The sequence below is a fragment of the Saccostrea echinata genome, unplaced genomic scaffold (assembly GCF_033153115.1).
Source record: "Saccostrea echinata isolate AGI-Se365-2 ecotype Australia unplaced genomic scaffold, CSIRO_AGI_Sech_v1 ptg000009l, whole genome shotgun sequence".
In the NCBI taxonomy this organism is placed as follows: Eukaryota; Metazoa; Mollusca; class Bivalvia; order Ostreida; family Ostreidae; genus Saccostrea; species Saccostrea echinata.
This window is the reverse complement of record NW_026889758.1, coordinates 28,846,105-28,867,830: the sequence shown is the minus strand read 5'-3', so window position 1 is coordinate 28,867,830 and position 21,726 is coordinate 28,846,105. Positions and strand designations below refer to the sequence as shown.

General features: G+C 32.3%; 1 protein-coding gene across 6 annotated transcripts in view; it reads left to right on the top strand.

Moving 5' to 3' along the window:
- The window catches only part of LOC133182164 (uncharacterized), a 63,488-nt gene extending 42,881 nt beyond the window's left edge, over positions 1–20,607 (top strand). For all 6 annotated transcript variants that reach the window (XM_061316904.1, XM_061316903.1, XM_061316902.1 and 3 more), the window contains 5 exons: positions 8,435–8,617; positions 13,531–13,743; positions 14,860–14,979; positions 17,488–17,628; positions 18,478–20,607. In XM_061316904.1, coding sequence (XP_061172888.1) covers positions 8,435–8,617; positions 13,531–13,743; positions 14,860–14,979; positions 17,488–17,628; positions 18,478–18,549 — 729 coding nt within the window. In that variant the 3' untranslated portion in view covers positions 18,550–20,607. The remainder of the gene's footprint in view (positions 1–8,434; positions 8,618–13,530; positions 13,744–14,859; positions 14,980–17,487; positions 17,629–18,477) is intronic.
- The last annotated feature ends 1,119 nt before the right edge of the window (positions 20,608–21,726 follow it).

Here is a 21,726-nt window from a genome sequence, read left to right as displayed (position 1 = left end):
TGCTTTAGGACAACAAAGCTTCATCCATCAGTGTATTTAACTTCTAAATTGTTGTATTATACTCAGGTGACCGTTAAGGCCCTTGGGCCTCTTGTTGATTATTTGTGAGAAAAATACCAGTTGTTGAACATAGTCATTTTTTGTGCAAAATATTGCATATAGGGTATATCATTTGTCTGGAAAACTCCTCCTACATTTTTCAAGATAGAAACTTTCTTAATTTTGCATATTAATTGAACATATATCAGAGATGTGAATATTATTTGGATTTAGATTTTTGGATAATTTTTGAGAAAAATACCAGTTGTTGAACTTGGGCATCTTTTTATGCAAAATATATGGATGAATTACAAATCACAGTTTTTGCTTCATATTTTCTAGGAATGGCAATTAAATTGAGAATTGTTAATCTGTTAACTTCAAGATGTTCTGACTAATTAACAGATTAATCATATCAAAATACACATTTTCCTGACATTTTTTTTAAAGTAAACTCTATTCTTATACACAGGAAAAGTAAAAAAAAAAAAACAAACAAACAAAGATGGTAGCAATATTCTGTTTATGCTGGATAGGTACACTTTATATATTTTGTTTCAATTTCAAAAGAATTAAGAAAACCATGAAACATCCCTGAAATATCCAAGTCATTGATAATTAATATTCAGACCAAATGTTACACAAGGATATTCTACATTGTCACCATAAACAGAAACTGCATACTTATTTAGGATGTTTGTAATTTGACAGATAACTGCAAAGGATAGATGAGATACACATTGTAATCAGTTCACTGTACTCAACAGTGATTTAATATCACTAAAGAAATACAGGACAGGCTGGGCAGTGACATTAATTAATACTTCACAAACTGACCAATTACCCCAATGATCTCAATCTGGAGAGCCATGATTAATTACCTCCAAATCAGCTGAAATAAATATTTGAAAATGTTATAACATATAAACTTTCAGATTTTTTTTACATCCTAAATTGAATTTTGTGGAAATTTACAGATATTTTCATTTTTTTCCCTACTAATCAGTTACAGATTTTCTAACCGATTACCATCATTCTTAACGAGTAACCTGTTAACCTTGAGTTACAAATTGCCATCCCTAATATTTTCCTATTCAATAGATATATGGAATTCTTTTAGATTCTTTGCATACTAAACACATTGAGAGGACAAATCTAATCCTAGGCAAAGAAATCAAGCAACCCTAACCTTCAAAGTAGACAATACTTTGATATTAATCATAATGAATGTTCAGTTTTTAGCTCACCTGAGCCAATCAAAACTTGTCCATTGTCTCTCATTGTCCTAAACTTTTCACAATTTCATCTTCTTCAAAACCACTCGGCCAATTTCAACCAAACTTGGCACAAAGCATCCTTGCTTGATTTTTTTTTCAAATGAAGGGTGACACCCCCTTCAAGTGGGGATAATAAAGAATTGTTGAAAATTTACTGACATCATTCAAAATTCTTCTGAAAAAGGGTCAGAATAGATAAAGCTTATGTGAAAGCTGCCTTACATACTGTAGATTCAATTTTGTTCAGTTCATAGCCCCCCAGGGATAGGTTGGGTCCACAATGGGTGATCAAAATTTTACTTATTTATAGGAATTTTTTTTTTTTTAGAAATCTTTTTCTCAAGAACAACAAAGTCATGATTAGTCTGATTTAAATGAAAGCATCTTCAGATAGTGTAGATTCAAGTTTGTTCAAATCATGACCCCTGGGGGTAGGGTGGGGCCACAATGGCCATTCACAGTTTTACATAGAAATATAAAGGAAAAAATCTTTAAAATCTTCTTCTCAAGAACAGCAAAGCCATGGTTAGCCATATTTATGTGGAAGCATCCTCAGATGTTGTAGATTCAATTTGTAGAAATCATGACCAAAAGGGATAGGGTGGAGCCACAGTGGATGATCAAAATTTTACAGAGGAATATATAGAAAAAGATCATTGAAAATCTTTTTTTTTTCAAAAACAGCAAAGCCATGCTTAGCCATATTTATGTGGAAGAATCCTCATATAGTATAGATTCTCTTTTATACAGATCATGACCGAAAGGGGAAGGCTTCAGCCTCAATGGGCAATCAAAGCTTTAACAATGTTTCTTTCTTCACATACTTTTGGACGGGGGCAGGGGCCCTCAGAATTGGAAATTTCAGCATAAATTAGGCTAAGTTTGGAATTTTCAAGAAAACCCAGTAAGATAAAAAGCATTGCCAAAAAATGCTGTTTCTGTCTTTGTTTTTCTTTTACAAACAATTATTAAGCGTTGAATCATTATTTTTTGAAAGATATAGTCTCATAACTGCAACTGTGTGTGCAAACAAAATTGAGTAATGCGCGTTCAAAAAATAATGATTCACTGCTTATATTTACATTTTTAACTCCTTGCATTGACTGCAAATGTGATTTATATTTCAAAATCCCTGTATTATCCTTCTGGTAAGTTACAATTAATGGAAGAGCCATTGCGACAGTTTCTGTTCAATGTGAGTGTGAATTTTGATTTTCACTAATTACGTTGGATTTCCACAGCGTTCAACAATGAAGTTCATACTTTAACCTTTTGACCCCTGTCCATGTTATGGTGTTTTGAATGCTTTTTAGCTTTCCTCACACTTTAAAAGCAAAATACATGTGGAATGTAAATATTTGTTTATAACAAATCAAGACTATTCTTGGTATGAATTATCTATAATTACTTATATCAAGATCAGTAGTGGTATGAATTATCTAATTATGAATGAATCCAAATCCAACAATGCTGATCAACAAATCATGCTTAAATTTCAACAAGAAACATGCAATAAAATGAACCAAATGATAACATATTTTGTATTTTTTTTTCTTTGGGACAACTTCCAGTACAGGCATATTTTCAATTGGGAATTGGGACAAATTTCTGCCCCAAATCAGCCCTAAAGAAATCACCATTATTAGTCTATTTATAAGAATACATGCTCAGGTAGTGCAGATATTCAAGTTTGTTCACCTCATGATGCCAGAGGGTATGATGGGGCCAAAATGGCTGATCACAGTTTTACATATTTAAGGAATATATAGGAAAAAATCTTTAAAATCTTTTTCTCTAAGAAAAGCAGAGCCATGATTTGGTATTCTGGTGACATTTGTGTGCATTTATGTTAAAATTGTTAATATAACATGTCTTTGATGTACATTTAGAATATCTTAAAAGAAATGTCAGTTGAAGTGTAGGCCATCACCGGTTCAAAATTTACAGGTTTTCCAGAATCAAAACATGAAGGCTTGTGAAGAGAAGTGGATGTAGGCAAAAGCCTGTCCACTTCTCAAAAGAGAATAGAGACACAATAGGTTTGCAATTTTACTAAAGAATATGTTGGTGGAAAATCTGCTGATGAAGAACAGCAGGGCAAAAGTGACTCAGGTGAGCATTGTGGCCCAGGGTCTCTTGTTCATTCTTGATGTTTGTCATAATATATGTATGGTGCTTCTTTTGGATGGTCACAGTCGCATGTAATCATGCTGACAATATATCCTACTTACAATGTGTGGTGTCAACTTAGATTTATATTTTTCTCCAAGGACAATTTATGGATGTCGACAATATATGCCATAACAGTGGTCATGCAATATTTAAATCCTATTAAAGATTGTGGAATTGATAACAGAATGACCTCTTGTAGCCTGTTTTATCTTTCCTTAGGACCGAATGGGGAAACCGAAGGCTGTAAAGAGTAGATAAAATAGAAAAAAACAACAACATATTATATGTGTATTATGTTTAACTCAAAATTGCCTTATGACAGGGACTGTTAAGGTCTGTGGGCCACATGTTTAAAAAATTGGTTATTCCCAAGCCTATCTGCATGTTCATTATAATATAAATCAATGTACCTGGTGAAAAGTCTAACAAATGATAATGATCAGACAATCAAGATTATTATGTTACTGTTCAGTATTGATTTATAAACTACTGTAATTGAAAATCCATACAGTTTCTTGTCATCAGGCTCTTTCATCAGATACCTGTCATGGGGATGATTCATGTTCTAATTTTATTGAACACAGTGAACCTTCCATCAGCTTTTACATCCTTATTTGTGAGATCATATAAAGAGTAATGGTGCTCCGGTAGAACCATGGTGTGTTTGAAGACTCCATGTTAATGGTCCCATATGTTATTGTCACTTTCACAAGGGGTCTTTGCTTTAGTATTTATTAACAGATTTTAGCCAAGGGAGGGACTTCTTGCTGTTCAAAATGTAATGAATATAAAGTATGGTTAATTTCATCTGCTACTTGTTAAAAAGTGAAAAGCACATGGACTGGCAATTGATGTTTGACAAAAAACATTTTACTTAATTATTACAGTAAAACTTGATTATAGAGAATTCCTGGGGACCTGTGAATTTACTTCACTATGTCTGTAATTAGTAATTTCTGTATATAATAGATTCCTTATAAATTGTATAATTATAGTGAATTCACAAGACATATGACTTAATTGTTTTCCTTTATAAAGAGTGACTATGTTCAGGGAAGCAATAAACACAAAAATTATTTTGGAGAACTAAAAAATTTAGATTAATTTCAAACATAAATACCTATGAAAAATAATGCTAGTCAATGTGCTAGTAATGCAGTCTAATTTTTTTGGTTTCATGATGTGATCAAGCAATTGGCTTGCGTGATAATTTGCATAAATGCCGAAGGCGTTTATGCATAAAATTATCACGCAAGCCAATTGCTTGATCATTGTCATGAAACCAAAAAATCTTACAGTTATTCCTTATATTTACATGTTCTTGATTCAGTAAATTCACATGCTACAAGCCCCATCTACTTCTGTCTCTCTCTGTCCTGCCCCGCACATGATTTTTAAAACACGTCTATCGATAAACCTGTAGCTTTATGCAGAAATCAAGTATTTTTACTAATTGTAGTTTTATCTCGGACAAAGAAATTTAAGAATGTAAATATATATTTATAATATTTTTTATTGAAACACTTTAAATTCTCATGCCTCCATTATACAGTACTTTGATTTCATATATTACAGAAAATTGGTCAAAGACTACACTGTATTGGAGAGAGCATAGTTATTTTATACCAGCATCATAGCTGGGCAGTAAAAATAATGTTAATGTTAGACTCAAGGGAGGAGAACAATCAGACATAACAACCAAATCCTTTTTTTAGTGTAATCCAAGGTGAAAAGTTCATTCTGTGTTTGTTTTGGATGAAGATTTCCAAGTAATTATGCATACAATAAGCATTACAAGCGGTCCTAAACAACATAAGAATTTATATTTTAGAAGCAGTTTATATATGAATATAAAAGAAAAACTATCAGCCTTGTTGTCACACTTTCATCTTTCTCTCCACAACCACTGGGCCATTTTAACTCACAAAGTATATATATCCTTTGGTGAAGAGGATTCAAGTTTCTTCAAATAAAGGGCCAAGCGAAATAAAGAGAAGGCAAAAATATGATGGGGTCATACTATAGCAGCTTCTCAACCACTGGGCCAGATTATGTGTAGTGTAGATTCAAGTTTCTTCAAACTAAATCAAGGGAAGGGTAGAGCCTCAATGAGCTATCAAAATCTTACATAGGAATGTATAGCAAAAAATTATTAAAAATTTCTTCTCAACAACAGCAGCACCATGATTAGTCATATAAATATACAAGCATCATAATATAAGGATTCTTACATATTAAAATAATGGATCCCAAGAAGGATCTTGAAATTTTGTTTGTGTTCATGAGTTATAAGTTAAGATTTATTAGACAAACTGTTAAAAGCCAGTACAAATATTTTAGCTGTAATCTTTGACAATTGACAATAAACAAACAAAACAAAGATGTAGATATGAAATGCTCATGACATGTATTAGGAGTAAGATCTGAACAGCATTCAAGATTGTAGCAGTTAGCTACCCTAGGCTGTGAGGCAGTTGAATAAGCTGTATTAATTAACAGCTAATCTAGCATATGAGTCAAGATGATAGCTCTATGCATATCTATGTAGCTGCTCTGATCTGGAATGCACCCATGGCAATTTTTAAACTACATGATTTAATTCAGTTCCCTATAGCTTTGATTACCGTAATAGATTTGGGATAGCAATGCATCTTAGAATAATGAGAAAGAATTTTATACCAATATAATGGAGACCTTGCATGGCTTCCGTTTTTAATGCATAAATTTTCAATTCCATTCTCTACTTGGTTTGTCATAAATGTTACCAGTAATGTGTATATTATTTTTCACAATTCTCAAAATGCAAGGGAATGAAATTGATAAGATTTTTTAAACAATCAAACATAGAATGTATGCATAGTGGTGTTCCAATCATCGATTATAATTGAAAATCAGTCGATTGCTGACATAATCCAAGCACTCAGTTACAAAATTTTTATTCTGATTAATCGGTTTATTTATTTTTTTTTACAAGCATAATAGTTTTTAAGCCAAATATTCCAGCCCTGACTTATCTGTTACTTTATTTGTGTATTGTAATGGTGCAGAATTGTGTCCATACCTTGGTAACAAAGCACGTTCTTGGATTTGGATGTACTTTGGGTTCTACAAAAGGAATGAAGGACCCGCTGGACCACCACAGAAAGTAGTCATTTACCCATTCTTACATTTAATTAAATGAATTAAAAGAAATTGGAAATGTCCAATTATAATTGATAATTAGTTAGTTACAGTAACCCGATCATCGATTGTGAAATTCTTACCGATTCCCATCACTACTGTATATATCATATTTAAGCTACAAAAGGAAAATAAAAAGATATCAGGGTTCAGAGGAATCTGTAGTAAACCTATAATATTCTATCAAAATCAATAAATGCACATTATAAATAAAATCTCAGTTTTCAAATGGCTATTGAAATGAAGGAAGAGCCAGCAGGGTGATTATTTTGTTCAGTGAGGCATGGCTTGTTTTGTTCCTGTGTTGCACAAATCATATAATGTATACTTTCACTTGACTCCATAAACATTGATTGTATTGATTTTAGAGATGCATTAAGAATGACTAGTAATTTATTTCTCAACTGATTCACTTTGCAATGGATGTTGATGGAAAATAATTTAGCAAGTTGCAACAAATAGGCAAAACCCATGCTTTAATGAGGATTTAAAGTTTAGAGTTTGCTGTGATAATGTTTACGTAGAAAGCATTGGCACGTGTAATGCTGGAGAAGGATTCTGAGCTGATATAAACATAGACAGGGTGGAAATATCTACAGCTCAATTTTATGTTATAATGTTATGATGTTGGAGAGTGAATTCAATAAGGTTTCGATCATGTTTGAATCTGGGACATCATCTTCAAATATGTTTGCTATTGGGGGTAATGTGAAACTTGGTACTTATAATACAACTAAATATGAACCTTTGGATGTTATTTATGAAGCTCAACAAGAGGTAGGGAATCTTTTGGAATTAAATTTGTGTAGAGTTTTTTTTTTTTTTTTTTAACAAAATGTGCATCAAAACTTTTAACCTATCAACATTCACAGACTTAAAAAAAAAACAACAGAAAACCTTTAAATGCAGAAAACAATGTCTTGGCTTCTCAAGTCATTTGATGTGGAAGCCTGAACCTAATTTTTTTTTTCATTTAAAAAGTTTTTGGGAATGCAAACATATTTTTCAAATAAAATATGTAAATGTATTATATTATTCAGCATGTACCATATTTGGTGGAATTTGATGTTTTAATATTTGCATTTGATTTAGCGCATATGTGAATGTTTATATTCAGGTTTATATGTGCAAGACATTTAGCAATGTACTTGATTTTCGCAGAAGCTCCTTTCCACCATAGGAACTAAATAGAATACACAGCCACATATAATATGTTTTCAGTATTTTCAAATTTTACTCATGTATAAAAAAGGAAGAAAACTTGATTTTAACCTAAACAAAACAAAACTAAATCAATAGGAGTGATAAATTAAGAAAGATAGAAGTAAGTACTTAGTTTTAAATAAATAATTCATTATCTGTCATATTGTACTATTTTTTATTTCCTTGTAGAAATCCTTCTTGCATTATATTTCTACATTTATCAAGTGACTACATGCAGTTATGATAATACTATAATACAGTTTAAATTTGGCTGTGATAATGTATATTTAGAGATAAAAGTTTATGGACTATGGTCATAAAGGAAAAACAAAGTGTTTTGCAAAAAACAAGGAAACAGAATTTGTCTTGATATCTGTTGAGTCTCTCCTCTTTTTCCCCCTAAGAGGTTAAGTAATCAGTTCTAGTTTTAGATTACATTTCATACTATACGACTAAATTTAACATTGTAACTTGAAACTAAGTAATGAAATTCAACTTAGTTCACTAATTTTTCATGAAATTCTGTGTTATTAGATTTATGAATGAAAGACTAATATTTACAGGCCCAGCTGATAGCCCAGTCCATAGGACAAGCCTTTCAGGTGGCTTATATGGAATTCCTGAAAGCCAATGGTATTGAGGATCCTTCTTTGATGAAAGAAATAGACTATCAAGAAGTTCTGAACCAACAAGAAATTTATGGAGAGGAACTCAACCTGTTCTCAAACAAGGAACGTCAGAAAGAGGTAAAGAAAAAAAAACAGAATCATGGAAAAGAATTTGTTAGCTAGTAAACTACAGATGCATTAATATATACTTAATATTAGTATAAATGTTTATGGAAACTGAAATTCAAAGAGAAGACTTTGGTGATAATTAAACAGTCCACATTTTTTATGCATTCATGAAGTTCTAGATAGTTTTTTTTAATGACATCATTGTGCATCGTAAGCTTATTTCTTGACCATGCCTTGAATTAAAGGGGAAAACTATTTAATACTTGAAAAAGTTTGAGTTGAAGGCTTTATGTATTGCTATATTTATTTGAATGGAAGAACCAAAACAAAACAAAAACAAAAACAAAAAAAGCAACAAAAGAAAATTAAAAGATAGCTATTTTGAACAAGGAGAAATATTGAATGATGTTACAGGTTGTATTTATTTGTTAAGGTTAGACTAATCTCCAGACATATAATGATGAGGGGGTGGCATTGTTGGGTATATATATGAATAAAATGATTAATTGAATGATCCATTGAGGGGAAAATAATCACCTCCTTGGCTCTGGATACCTTTGAATAAAAGTAAAAGGCAAAAATCAATAAAGAATTCTTCCACATAAACCAGTTATATTTCAATTGATAACAACATCACCTGAAAATTTTATTGAAATTTTGTGGGTATTTTTTCCCTCCAATTTTCTAACTTGGTGGTAGATTCTTATTTAAGTAGCAGCTTCATTATTCTAACAGTACAAACTTTATTGAGGATGGAGGTACATTTTATATGATGGGTAGTGGTGTGTAGTCTTGGTACTATAGGTTAAGTGTTTCATAAGCAAGTTTTCAATGCAATAAATCCAGACTATTGCAGTTTGTAATTGAAGATAAGGGATGGGGTAATCAGCCATAATTGATAACAGTTTGTTGTGTAATCATGAGTAATCTGCAATCATTAACATTGACAATCATTTTTTTTTTATTACAAGTAATTGTAATTTAATCAATTAACTGAGAAAAAGTCTTGTAATCATGATTACTTTTTGATTATGATTACAATGGTAAACAAGAGGTCACTGGGTGACAACCCACACCTGAGTCACTATGACCCTGCTGTGTTTCATCAGCAGATTTTCTCCTTTGATAGCCCATTGTGGCCCCACTCTACCCTCAGATGTCATGATTTGAACAAATTTGAGTCTACACTACCTTATGATGCTTCCATATAAATATGACTAATCATGGCTTTGCTGTTCTTGAAAAAAAGATTTTTCCTATATATTCCTATGTTAAACTTTTATTGCCCATTGTGGTCTACCCTACCCCAGGGGTCATAATTTAAATAACTTGAATCTATATTACCTGAGGATATTTTCATATAAATATGACTATAGCTAGCCATGGCATTGCTGTTCTTGAGAAGATTTTTAAAAGATGTTATTAATGTTTCACTGATTCTTAATTATCTCCCCTTGAAAAAGGATGTAGCCCTTCATATAAACAAATTTGAATCCCCTTTACCCAAGGATGCTTTGTGGCAAGTTTGGTTAAAGTTAACCCAGTTGTTCTGGTGAAGATGAAAATGTGAAAAGTTTATGACAATGACAACAACAATGACAACAATGACAGACAGTGGACAAATTTTGATTAAAAAAGGTAACCTGAGCCTTCGACTCGGGTGAGCTAAAAAGAAGTGCATAAAATCGTGGTCTTTTATGATATTCAGTGAATATTTCTCATTCTGCAAATTTATTTATAAGGAAAAATTATTATGAAATTTTTAGGCTGTATATAGCTATATCTTCGTCTGTTGCCCTTAAGAATTTTTATAATCAGACCCACTGACCTTGCACATTCTTCTTAGCAATTCACCTAGTGTGGCACTAGATTCATATACTTCAGGCAATTACTTCAGGGTCATTTCAAAGCTCAACTTTTTTGGTTTCAACATGTATGCTATGCTATGTAAATCTTTTAACTATACAAGTGAATTTTTTCAGATGTAATCTTTTACTTTGAAAAAAAAAAGGCTGTAATCAGCTTGTAATTGATTACTTTAAAAATCCAAACTAATTATAATTTAATTGATTTATTTTGAATGTAATTGATCCCATCCCAGTTGAAGATAATAGATGTAAGATGATTATTAATTCATTACTTCTTATGATGATTATATTCAAGAGGAAAGTATTCTTGCAACACTATCCTTACTATCATTACTTCTGTGGCAGGAAATGAAAATCTGTCTTTTCACATAAATGACAGTGATAACTGAGCTTCAGGAAGTATTAAATGGATTCCTGTAGGTAGAAAAGACATTGATCTGGTGGGATTGGGTTTTATAATCCAACGGATTTTGTATCTTTTATTGTTCTTGATACCTAAAATCAACATTGAGTGATTGAAGCTTTAACCAGTATCTAGACAGTGCTGAATACTAAGAAAAACTCTGAAAAATGTGAATAAAAGGTTGAGGCTTCAATTTTTTATTATAGGTTAATGGCATCTGAAAGCTTCATCTATATTTGATGTTGGGAAAGGTTGTTCTTTCATTTCTGCCAATATCAGTTCCTCTCATGTCAATCAGTCTTACATTAAGTATCTTTTCTGTATTTTGAATCGTTAGTTGGAATATGAAATATTGATTCTTTTATCATGGAAATACTTTCAATAGTTTTAAAAGCATTTTCTCATAAGGCATTTTTTTCTGAGGTCACCTGCCCAGTCAGTATATTAAGCATTAGCTGTTTCAATTTTTGCATCTTTCGTTCATTTTCAGATCCCCTAGGGGCCTGTTGTCATGTTGATAGAAAGGGAAAATTTGGCATCAGTGGACTTATTGATTGAATAAAAAATAACAGGTTTATACTTACTGCTAAGCTAATGGGAAACTTTAATAAAACTCAGCACATTCAGGTAGAAATTAAAGCTTTTTGTACTATAATAGATTCTTGTGGATAAAAAAAAAAGGATAGGACAAAATACTGGAGGTAATGGAAATTTTCAGTTTGCCTATACTGAACAGTATTTTGGAAAATATCTTTTTTTTTAATAAAATGGCATGTAGAGCTGCAGTTATATAATCATTTGTAAAAAAGGATAATGGCGGAGTTGTGTTTAGTTGGAACAGTCAGATTTATTGTATGTATCAATCTCTGATTATATTTTGCTGTTGTCTGTGATTGTGTTGTTGATGGTGATGACTGATTTAAAAAAATATGTATATACATATATGGCTATATATGCAAACAAATTTTCATGAAAGGATGAGTCATATACTGAAGTGTATTACATATTATCTAAAATTCAACATTTGTTTTAGATATTAATTAGCTCACCTCGACATAGTTGAGATGAGCTTATGTGCTATGGTGTCAGTGTTAGCGGGGTCAGGTTTTAGTTTTAGGAACAGGTCTAATCTCCAGTAGCTGTAAGTCCTACCTTGACTAAACCTGCATGAATAATGTATATAGGGATGCATTCTGTCAGACATGCATTTGATGCTGGATCTGACCTACATTTTCTGGATGAATGACCAAGTTCAAGGATCAGGTCCATTCCCAAGGAACTATAAGCCCAATCTAGACCAAACTTGCAAAGATGATTCGTCTCTGGATGCATACTCGTAGACTGGCTCCAGATGCTGGGATTATCCTAAATTTTCCAGATGAGTAACCAGGTTCAAGTTTCTGGTGCAGGTCCATTTCCAATTAACTGAAACCCTACCTGGACTTAGTTACCTAGGGATGCACACTACCAGACTTTCTTCAGATGCTAGATTGTACCGACATTTTACAGATGACTGAATTGTTTAAAGTTTTTGGAGCAGGTCCATTCCCTAGTAACTTTAAGCCCTACTTGCAAAGATGGTGCATCTCGGGATGCATATTGTTAGACTGGCTTCAGATGCTGGATCTGACCTAAATTTGTCAGATAAGTGACAAGTTAAAATTTTAGAGGCAGGTTCATTCCCAAGTAACTGTTAGCCCTATTTGGACCAAAGTTGCATGCATTATGCATCTAGGGATGCACTCTTTCAGATTTGCTTCGGATTCTGGATAAATTGACCTATATTAGCCAGATGAGTAAACAGGTTTTTGCCCTACCTGAATCAACCTTGCATGGATGATGCTTGTAGGGATGCTTATTACATGACTTGTTTCAGATGCTTGATGTGACCTACATTTATGGAAGCAGATTCATTTCCAAGTAACTATAAGCCCTTCTTGGACCAAACCTGCATGGATAAAATATCTATGGATGCAAACTAATGCTGTGGATGCCGGATAAATTGGCCTACATTATCTAGATGAGTAAACAGGTTTATGTCATTCTGGACCATCCTTCCATGGTGCATCAAGGAATGCACATTACCAGTTTTGCTTCAGATGATGGATCTGACCTACATGAATGAATAGGTTAAAGTTTTAAAGCTGCTCCATTCTCAAGTAACTTTAAGCCCAACTGTGACTGAACTTGCATTGAATATGCATATTACTAGGGATGCACACTATTAGATAGATCTGACCTACATTTACAGGGTTATTGTACTGTTAAAATTTTTGGGGCTCATTTTCAATTATCTATAGGTCCTACTTGGATCAAACTCATGTTGATACTGTATTTAGGGATGCAATTTTCAGAACATTTTTTTTATTGTGAGACTCAGTCTTACTTATAGATAATATTCATTGAGATGAGCTTTGTAATCTGAATACTTATATCTTTTGATTTAAAATTAAGTGGTTGCTGTGAGTTTTTGAAATTTTCATTTCTTAGTGGCAGTATGAAATTTGTCAGGATATTAAAGTTTTGACATCAATGTCAACTAAAAGTATTCACTGATTTCAGCTCAATCTTTGGAAAAAAAACTGATGAAAAAGAAAAATAAACTTTATGAAAATCAAATTGAAAGTTTTATGTAATTTTTTTCATTGTAGGTGATTGTGCCAAAATTGAAAGGAGAAAATATTGGAATTGTGATAGTAGAATCAGGCTGGGGATCCATGGTCCCCACAGTGGTTCTGGCTAACATGTTCCCCACAGGTCCAGCAGCTCGATGTGGCCAGTTAAATATTGGGGACCAGATTATCTCTATCAATGGGATCAGTCTGGTGGGACTTCCTTTGTCAGCCTGTCAGACTTATATTAAGGTACAACATCAATCATATACTTGCTAAACTGTTTTAAAATATAACACATCAAATTTCAACTGGTCAGCCTTGTATTAAGCTATCATACCAACTTATCTCACTTGCATCAAGTTGCTATATGAATTTGTCAAGCTTAATCAAACTAAGACATCAACCTGTCAGTGTAACTCCAGGCTATGCACATATTCAGTCTACCTACAGTAATGTGTTACACCTTTACTGTAAACCATCTTTTATTTGTGATCAAGAAATATCCCAAAGTTTTGTGACCTTTTTTTGGTGAGTATGTTTCACCATGAACCATATATGAATTCTGTATTTATGTAGATTGTATCCTTTTGTCATGAAAATGAATAGTCTTGGATGGATTTCAAACAAAACAAATTGGGAATAAAAGTTGCTGCAAATAATAGTTGGTTTACAGTATAGTTAATGCATTATGACTTGTATTTTTTGAGAATTTTATGTTGCTTTTAAAATGTGCTATTATGTAACTTAAACCTCATGCAGTGATCAATAATACGAAGTTTTATCATATTTCTTACTGATGAATGTATAGTACTGTATATGAAATCAATTTTTGTAAAGAAAGACAATTACTTTGCAGTGGAAACCTTTGAATATTTTTTTTTTTAATGCAAATACGGTACATATGTATGAGTAATAGGAGTCAACTTCATCTTTAAGTCTTGGAAATTTTGCAATTTTTCCTACACAAAATTAGCCATTCATGTTGCTTGAAGTGATCTTACCTAAATACATTATTTAAACTTACATTAAAGTTCCATTATTTCAAGTTTCAACTTTTAAAGTCATGTTAAGGAATCATCCAAACTTGTCAAACTTACAACAAACTATCACACAAAATTTCATCTTTCAAACACAGTTTAACTTTTTAGACTTTAGTTATCACACCAGCTACTCAAATGTACATTAATTTCATCAAACATGCATTTAGGTATCAAATGTCAACTTGTTAAGTTTACAGCGTATGTACCACCATTTACTTACTACTGATGTAGAATTCATGTACATGTATGTACCTTGAAAGAAAAACTTCCCTGCTTTCAGGTATTACTTGCTTTTGTCTGCTAAATCATAATTCATTGTTTACAGAGTAGTAAAAACCAGACTGTGGTCAAGTTAACAGTTGTCCCATGTGCACCTGTGGTTGAGGTCCTTATAAAGCGACCAGACGTCAAGTATCAACTGGGATTTAGTGTACAAAATGGGGTGGTATGTTTTCATTTATACATAAGGAGATTGACAAACAAACAAAAAAAATGCCCATAGTTTGACAGAGAAGAAAGTGAAAAATCTTGATTATAATTCAATTTCTAGCTCACCTAAGTAGAAGGCTCAAGTGAGCTTTTCTGACCAAAGAGTGTCTGGTGTCCGTCTGTCATCAGGCGTCTGTTGTCTGTGAACTTTTCACATTTTCGACTTCTCAAGAACCACTTGGCCAATTTCAACCAAACTTGCCACAAAGTATCCTTGGGTAGAGGGATATAAGTTTGTTCACAGGAAGTGCCACGTCCTCTTTCAAGGGGAGATATTTAAGAATTCTTGAAAATTTGGGGGCATCTTTTAAAAATCTATAAAATAATCTAAAAACCACCAGACCAGAAGAGTTGAAACTTAAAAAAGCATCATTACATAGTGTAGACTCAAATTTGTTCAAATCGTGACCCCAGGAGGTAGGGTCAGGCCACAATAGGAATATATATAGGAAAAAAAAATCTTTAAAAATATAGGAAGATATAGGAAAAAATCTTTAGAGATCTTCTCAAGAACAACAAAGGTTTGAATAATTATATTAATATGGAATCATACTCTGGTAGTGTTAATCCAAGATTATTCAAATCATGACCCCAGGGGGTAAGGTAGGGCTACATTAGGTAGTCAAAGTTTTACACAGGAATATATAGTGGAAAAAATCTGCTGATGAAGAACAGTAGGGCCATAGTGACTCAGGTGAGCATTGTGGCTCAAGGGTCTCTTGTTCTGTATAACTGGATTTTTGCTCAATTTTTTTTTTGAAAGTATACCTTAATGTATAGTATGTTTGAAAATATACCTTTTTTGCCAATAAAAACATGGAGCAAGGGCTTAAAAATACACTTTTATGACACAAAATTTGTGTCTTTCTGAAAAATATTGAAGTCCAGACTTGTAATGAGTTGCGTGGTCTATGGGTTACTTTGTCAGTCTTTAAAAAAAATGATAATCAGAATTTTTATTGCTGGGTTCATATTCAAAAGAACACTAATTTTTAGCTCAATCACCTCAACGAAATTGGGGAGCTTATGTAATACCCTGGGCCTCGGCTTCCCAGGTTAAAGTTTTTATAGCAGATTTCTTTTCAAGTACCTCTATGCCCTATATTAATCAGAGATGCATGGAGGATACTTCTAGTGTGTTTCATTGTACCAGTGAAGGTTTCAAAAGCTGCAATTTCAGCTAAAGAATGACCAGGTTAATGTATTTGGAGCAGGTTAAAGTTTTTGGAGCAGCTCTCATTTCCAAGTAACTATAAGCCCTATATTGACCAAACTTGCATGGATGATACACTTAAGGATGCACACTACCAGGCTTGCTTCGGATGTTGGATCTGACCTACATTTTCCGGATGAGTGACCAGGTTAAAGTTTTGGAGCAGATCTCATTTCCAAGTAAATATAAGTCTTATATTGACCAAACTTGCATGGATGATACATCTAAGGATGCACACTACCAGGCTTGCTTCGGATGCTGGATCTGACCTACATTTTCCTGATGAGTGACCAGGTTAAAGTTTTTGGAGCAGATCTCATTTCTTAGTAAGTATTCTTGTCCGTTACCTTATTTTGTAATGAAATTTGCCATCAGTTTGACTATAATCATAGGATATGTCATGACCCTGTTCAAAGGTCCTATAGACAAGGTCAAGAATACAGACTTCACAAATGTCAGATTCTGAACGTATTTGAAATGGAAAATTCTACAAATTGTATTGGGGAGCATCAAGAGGACATACATTGACTTGGAACAAAGGTTGTGACCAAGAGGTCTGTCATAATTCTGTGCTATCAGGTTGTTTTTATAATGTCAAAGTCACTGAGTCAACAGTTGAATGATCAGTGGGCAATGATGTTTATAGAGCTTGAACTGTGGTCTGGATGGTCATATTTTTTATGCAGCACAAAAGTTGCTCATAAGCAAAGGTGTGAAACTTTCAATAAATTACAATTCCACAATATTCAGGCAGTGAGAATATGTTGTTCTTGAAATTTTTATAAGACAGATGGCAGATTTTTTAAGCTAATTGTACCAGGTTTTTAAAGTATTTTCTATCTTTAGTTCCCCCTTGGGGTATTAGTCCTGTTAGAACAAGTATAGTTTGCTATTCAATAATAATGCTCAGGTTTTTCTTCCCAAGAATTGTGATGGAGAAAAGTGAGTGTGCTTTATTTTAAAATACTGAGTTTATATGTATTTTAATGCAGTAAGCACACTGTGTTGTAATGTGTATATTAACTATCAAATAAGCAGGAATTCATGTACATGTATACATGTACAGTGGTTTTTGTACTGTAACAGAAGAATTATCTTAAAATATGATTGTAGATGTATTTGAGAATCATAGTGGAAATTTAATCATTAAATATGTTATTCTACTTTAAACATTTATTTCCTGTAGGAACACAGTGGTATGTTTCATAATAGTCAGAAAAAATACTGACTAGGTTGTTATTGCATTGTCAGATCTGCAGTCTTTTAAGAGGAGGAATAGCTGAGAGGGGAGGAGTGAGAGTAGGACACAGGATTATAGAAATCAACAATCAGAGTGTTGTAGCAGTTCCTCATGAAAAAATTGTCTCTTTGCTAGCCAACTCTGTAGGAGAGGTATGATCAGAAACTTTTAAATTTATGTGTTATAAACTTATAGTTATTAAAGATTTCTAGAAATTATGTCTTAGTCTCAGAATGATCAACTATTAAGAAGTGCATTATTTGTGTCAATTTTTTTTTTTTTTGCTCTTATTTTGGTCAATAACAGGCATATACCGGTATATTTATATTGATTACTATGCATATGGGATTTGTCATTGTCATTTACATGTATATTGATTTGCAATACTGGGTAGTAAATCTGTAACTTTCAATTTCATTAAATGCAAGAATTTTCCTTAAACATTCTCTAAAAGGTGAAATATGACCCCATAAAAGACTTTGTGCAGCAATAATGAAGTGAAGTTATTCAATATATTTCATACATCCCTCACAGGAAAAATCTCTAATATGACATCCTTGAGTCTTTGAAGTATGAGCAGCTCTTGTACTTTTTTTAATCAATTAAATTTACTGAATAGAAGAGGGAGCTGTAGAAGGTCTTTCATTAGTGGAGATTTCTTCATCACAGATACATGTAATCAGTTGATGACAGGGATAATCTCTGTCAGAAAATGACATCCTCTATCTGGTACAAACAAAGCCACTCACTACTAGAGGCATTGAATTTTGTTGGATCTAGCAATATGCATGTACATTATAGAACAGAGATTTTGGATTACACTGGAGGATGACAAACTGTGTTGATAACTGTCAATGCATTGAATTCATTTTCCTTACATACACAAAAACTTCATCAATTTATCTACATGAATAAAAAAAATGAATTTATGGCAGTCTTGTGACTACTTTTAAAGTAAAAGATAAGAAATAATGCTCATTATTTTATTTTTTTATTTACAGATTCACATGAAAACAATGCCCACCTCCATATATCGATTACTGACGGGTCAAGAAACACCTCATTATCTATAGCAGAGGCACTTAATGGTCTATCATCCATCAGCTACATTTCCATATTATTCCAGCTCAGTTTGTGCTATTTATAGCTCATAACATTCCTTTGATTCTGCAGGTTGATCAAGTTTAAAAAGTATTAAATTGTTCTAAATAAGGTTGACAGCTTTAATGACTTTTTTGGCTGCTTTTACTATATTTTTCATGTGGAAAATCATTTGCATTCATCTTTTTGACAAGTAAAATCAAATTAGAGGTGAAATACTCTTGAGTATGGTGTGTATTGATAGAGAAAAGTGAAAGGTATTTCTTTTTTCACAACTTAATTGTAACAAGAATCTCATGAACTGCAGTGTGAATTTGTTGTGTAACTCACTTGAAATCATTGGAGAATTGTATGTGATATTTTAACATTGGCATTGTATGTTGCTGTATGTTGCTGTGCAATAACAAGAAAGAGATGAAGTGATATGGTGATTTTAACTTTACTGTATGTGTGTTCTGTTTCATTTTACAGTGTACTAAATTATGTATTTCTCCAATATCTCTGTTTGTTTTGATATTTCATGTAATGTCATGTTTATTTGAAATCCACCCTTGTTGTTATGTGACATTGGGCCATGCATAAACATTGTACAACTGCTTGTGGTAGATCTCGTTAATATCAATATAACATTTTTATGTTCTGCTGAGTAGCAGCTTATTTGAATTAGGGGCATTGACTTGAGTGCTGTCAAGATTTCCTTAAATTATGACTCAGTTTGAATATTCAATAAGAAGGTTATTAATGAGTTTCAAACACTGTCTTGTTTTATGTGTGCAAGTAATATGTTGCCCTCTCAGAGGTGGGTTTGGAAAAGACCAGAAGGTTTGGAAAGGTTAAAATTTGTATAAGAAAAATACCACAATAATTCTAACAAAAAAAAAGTTTAAAGCAGTAAATTATGAAGTTTCCATTCTTTGAAAATTTATTTTTTTTAGATTGCTCCAACTGATAATTTTATGTAAAGTACAATTATTATAAACTGTCATCAAAGGAAAATTTATTGTAGTTAGTATATTAAAAGAAAAATTGTATATTTAACTCGTATTCAAGCAATAAGTTAGTGATACATTTATTGTGTATACCATTAATCATCTAGTCATACTGATTATTTAATATACGCATTATAAATATGTGATATGGATTTGATCATTTTTGAGTGTGAGTATTTTAAATGTTACCCAGGAGTGTGTTGATGCTGTACTTAGTGATGGGTTCTTACTGTATGTATACCTTTTGTTCTTCTAAAATCATCACTCTGGAGACAATGCTGAAGCATATTGCAGTTTATCTTTTGATCACTCACTGAATATTTTAAACATGCTCAAAGTTATGTGTAGTAAAGAGAAATTAGACAGATATTAAGATTTGAACTGATAGTTTTGGTATCTTGAACCATTCCCCTCTGATGTAGAAAAACATTATTTTTAGTAGACTGGCAAATATCTTTTTTGTCTTAAGGTTTAAGTCTTACACAACACAAGCCAGAAAAAAATTATACATTTCAGATTTGAATTCTTTTGGTATTTAAGGTTTGATTGAAATTACATCAAGCTGGTATCAAAAGAGGGTATATTTATATAGCAGTACTGTAAGGTACCAGTATGTCCAAAACTGTGGTGCATTTTCTCACACTTACTGCTTACAATTAAAGCCTCATGAGCTTTTATTGAATAATTACGTTTTGCAGTTGCACTTCTCTTGACAGAAATTCTTATTTAAAGTTTATCAGTTATTTATAATGAATGGTTACAAAGATGAATATAAATGGATCTAGAAAAAAATACATTCTCAGAAAAGTTAATAGAGGGAAATTATATTATGTGAATTTTTTTACCAAGAGCAACTATATGCTGTAGTGTATTATGGGAATTATTGAAAAGGATACAAATACTTATTAAGGGGAAAAAACCCATTATATTTGTGCTGTCTACACAGAATTTTATAGGCAAGTCAGTATTGTGAAAAAGCTTGTTGCTGTATGAGAAGAAAATCTGACTTTTTGTATATGACAATAAATAACATGAACTTGTCATCATTATTCTTATTTGGTGTTGAGTCACATCATTTGAATTTTCAGTACACAACACCATTACAAATAAAGTTTTTTTAAAAAAAAAAAAAAATACATATAAAGATTCTAAGCTAGATGCATTGTAACGTCAAATAGATACAATTCATAGTTTTTTTTCTTAAGAATATTATTTTTTTCGGTAATGTCATGAGAAAGGTCTGTATAATATTGTTATGAAGGACTCTCAAATCATGCCAGATTCACAAAAATAAGCTCAACATGGGTTCACAGTTGATAAACTTGGTTTATGGACTGTAAATTATAGTTTGCAGTTAAATTAAAGTTAATGGGACTAATCTATATTTCACATACATCTCTAAGCCATAGTTGACACAAGTGTAAACTTTACACTGAAACAATCACTTGCCACTACAAAGCATAGTTTATCTGATAAATACAATTTCACAATTTGTAAACTATAGTTTCTATTATTAAACTTTAGTTAGCAAATTATAATTAAAGTGTATGGTTGTAAACAATAGTTTACAAATATTTAAGGTGCTGCATTCAAAAAAATGTGTAAACATAGTTTTACATTTGAGAAACACAGTTTAATGACAGAATCTCTGATTTTGTTTCAAAGATGCACGATTTTATGTGAAACTATATATCACGACTGTTAACTACAGTTTACGATCAAAACTACAGTTAACAATTTTGTTCGTAAATCTAATAATCCTGTTGCCAACATGGCACAGCTGTTAGAGCGTTTGCTCTAGAGTCGGGGTGTAAGGAGCTGATCTTTACAATGCAGGTTCAAATCCCACTGCGAGATATGGAGACCTTTCCTTTGGATGAGATAGATAATTTTCGGCAAGTGGTGGCGTCTCCATATGAGTGAAAAATTCTCGAGTGGTATGTTAAACGACCAACAACCAAACAAAAATAATCCTAGTTTCAGCCTGATAACTAAAGATACCTTGCTATGTAACGATTCTTTTCAGTGGTTCTTAAAAACATATAATTTTAACCAAACTTGCAAAGCATCCTTTGGGTGAAGGGTATTTAGATTTGTTCGTTAGAAGGACCACACCCTCTTGCAAAAGGAGATAATTAAGTACAGTTCTGTGTAAAAATT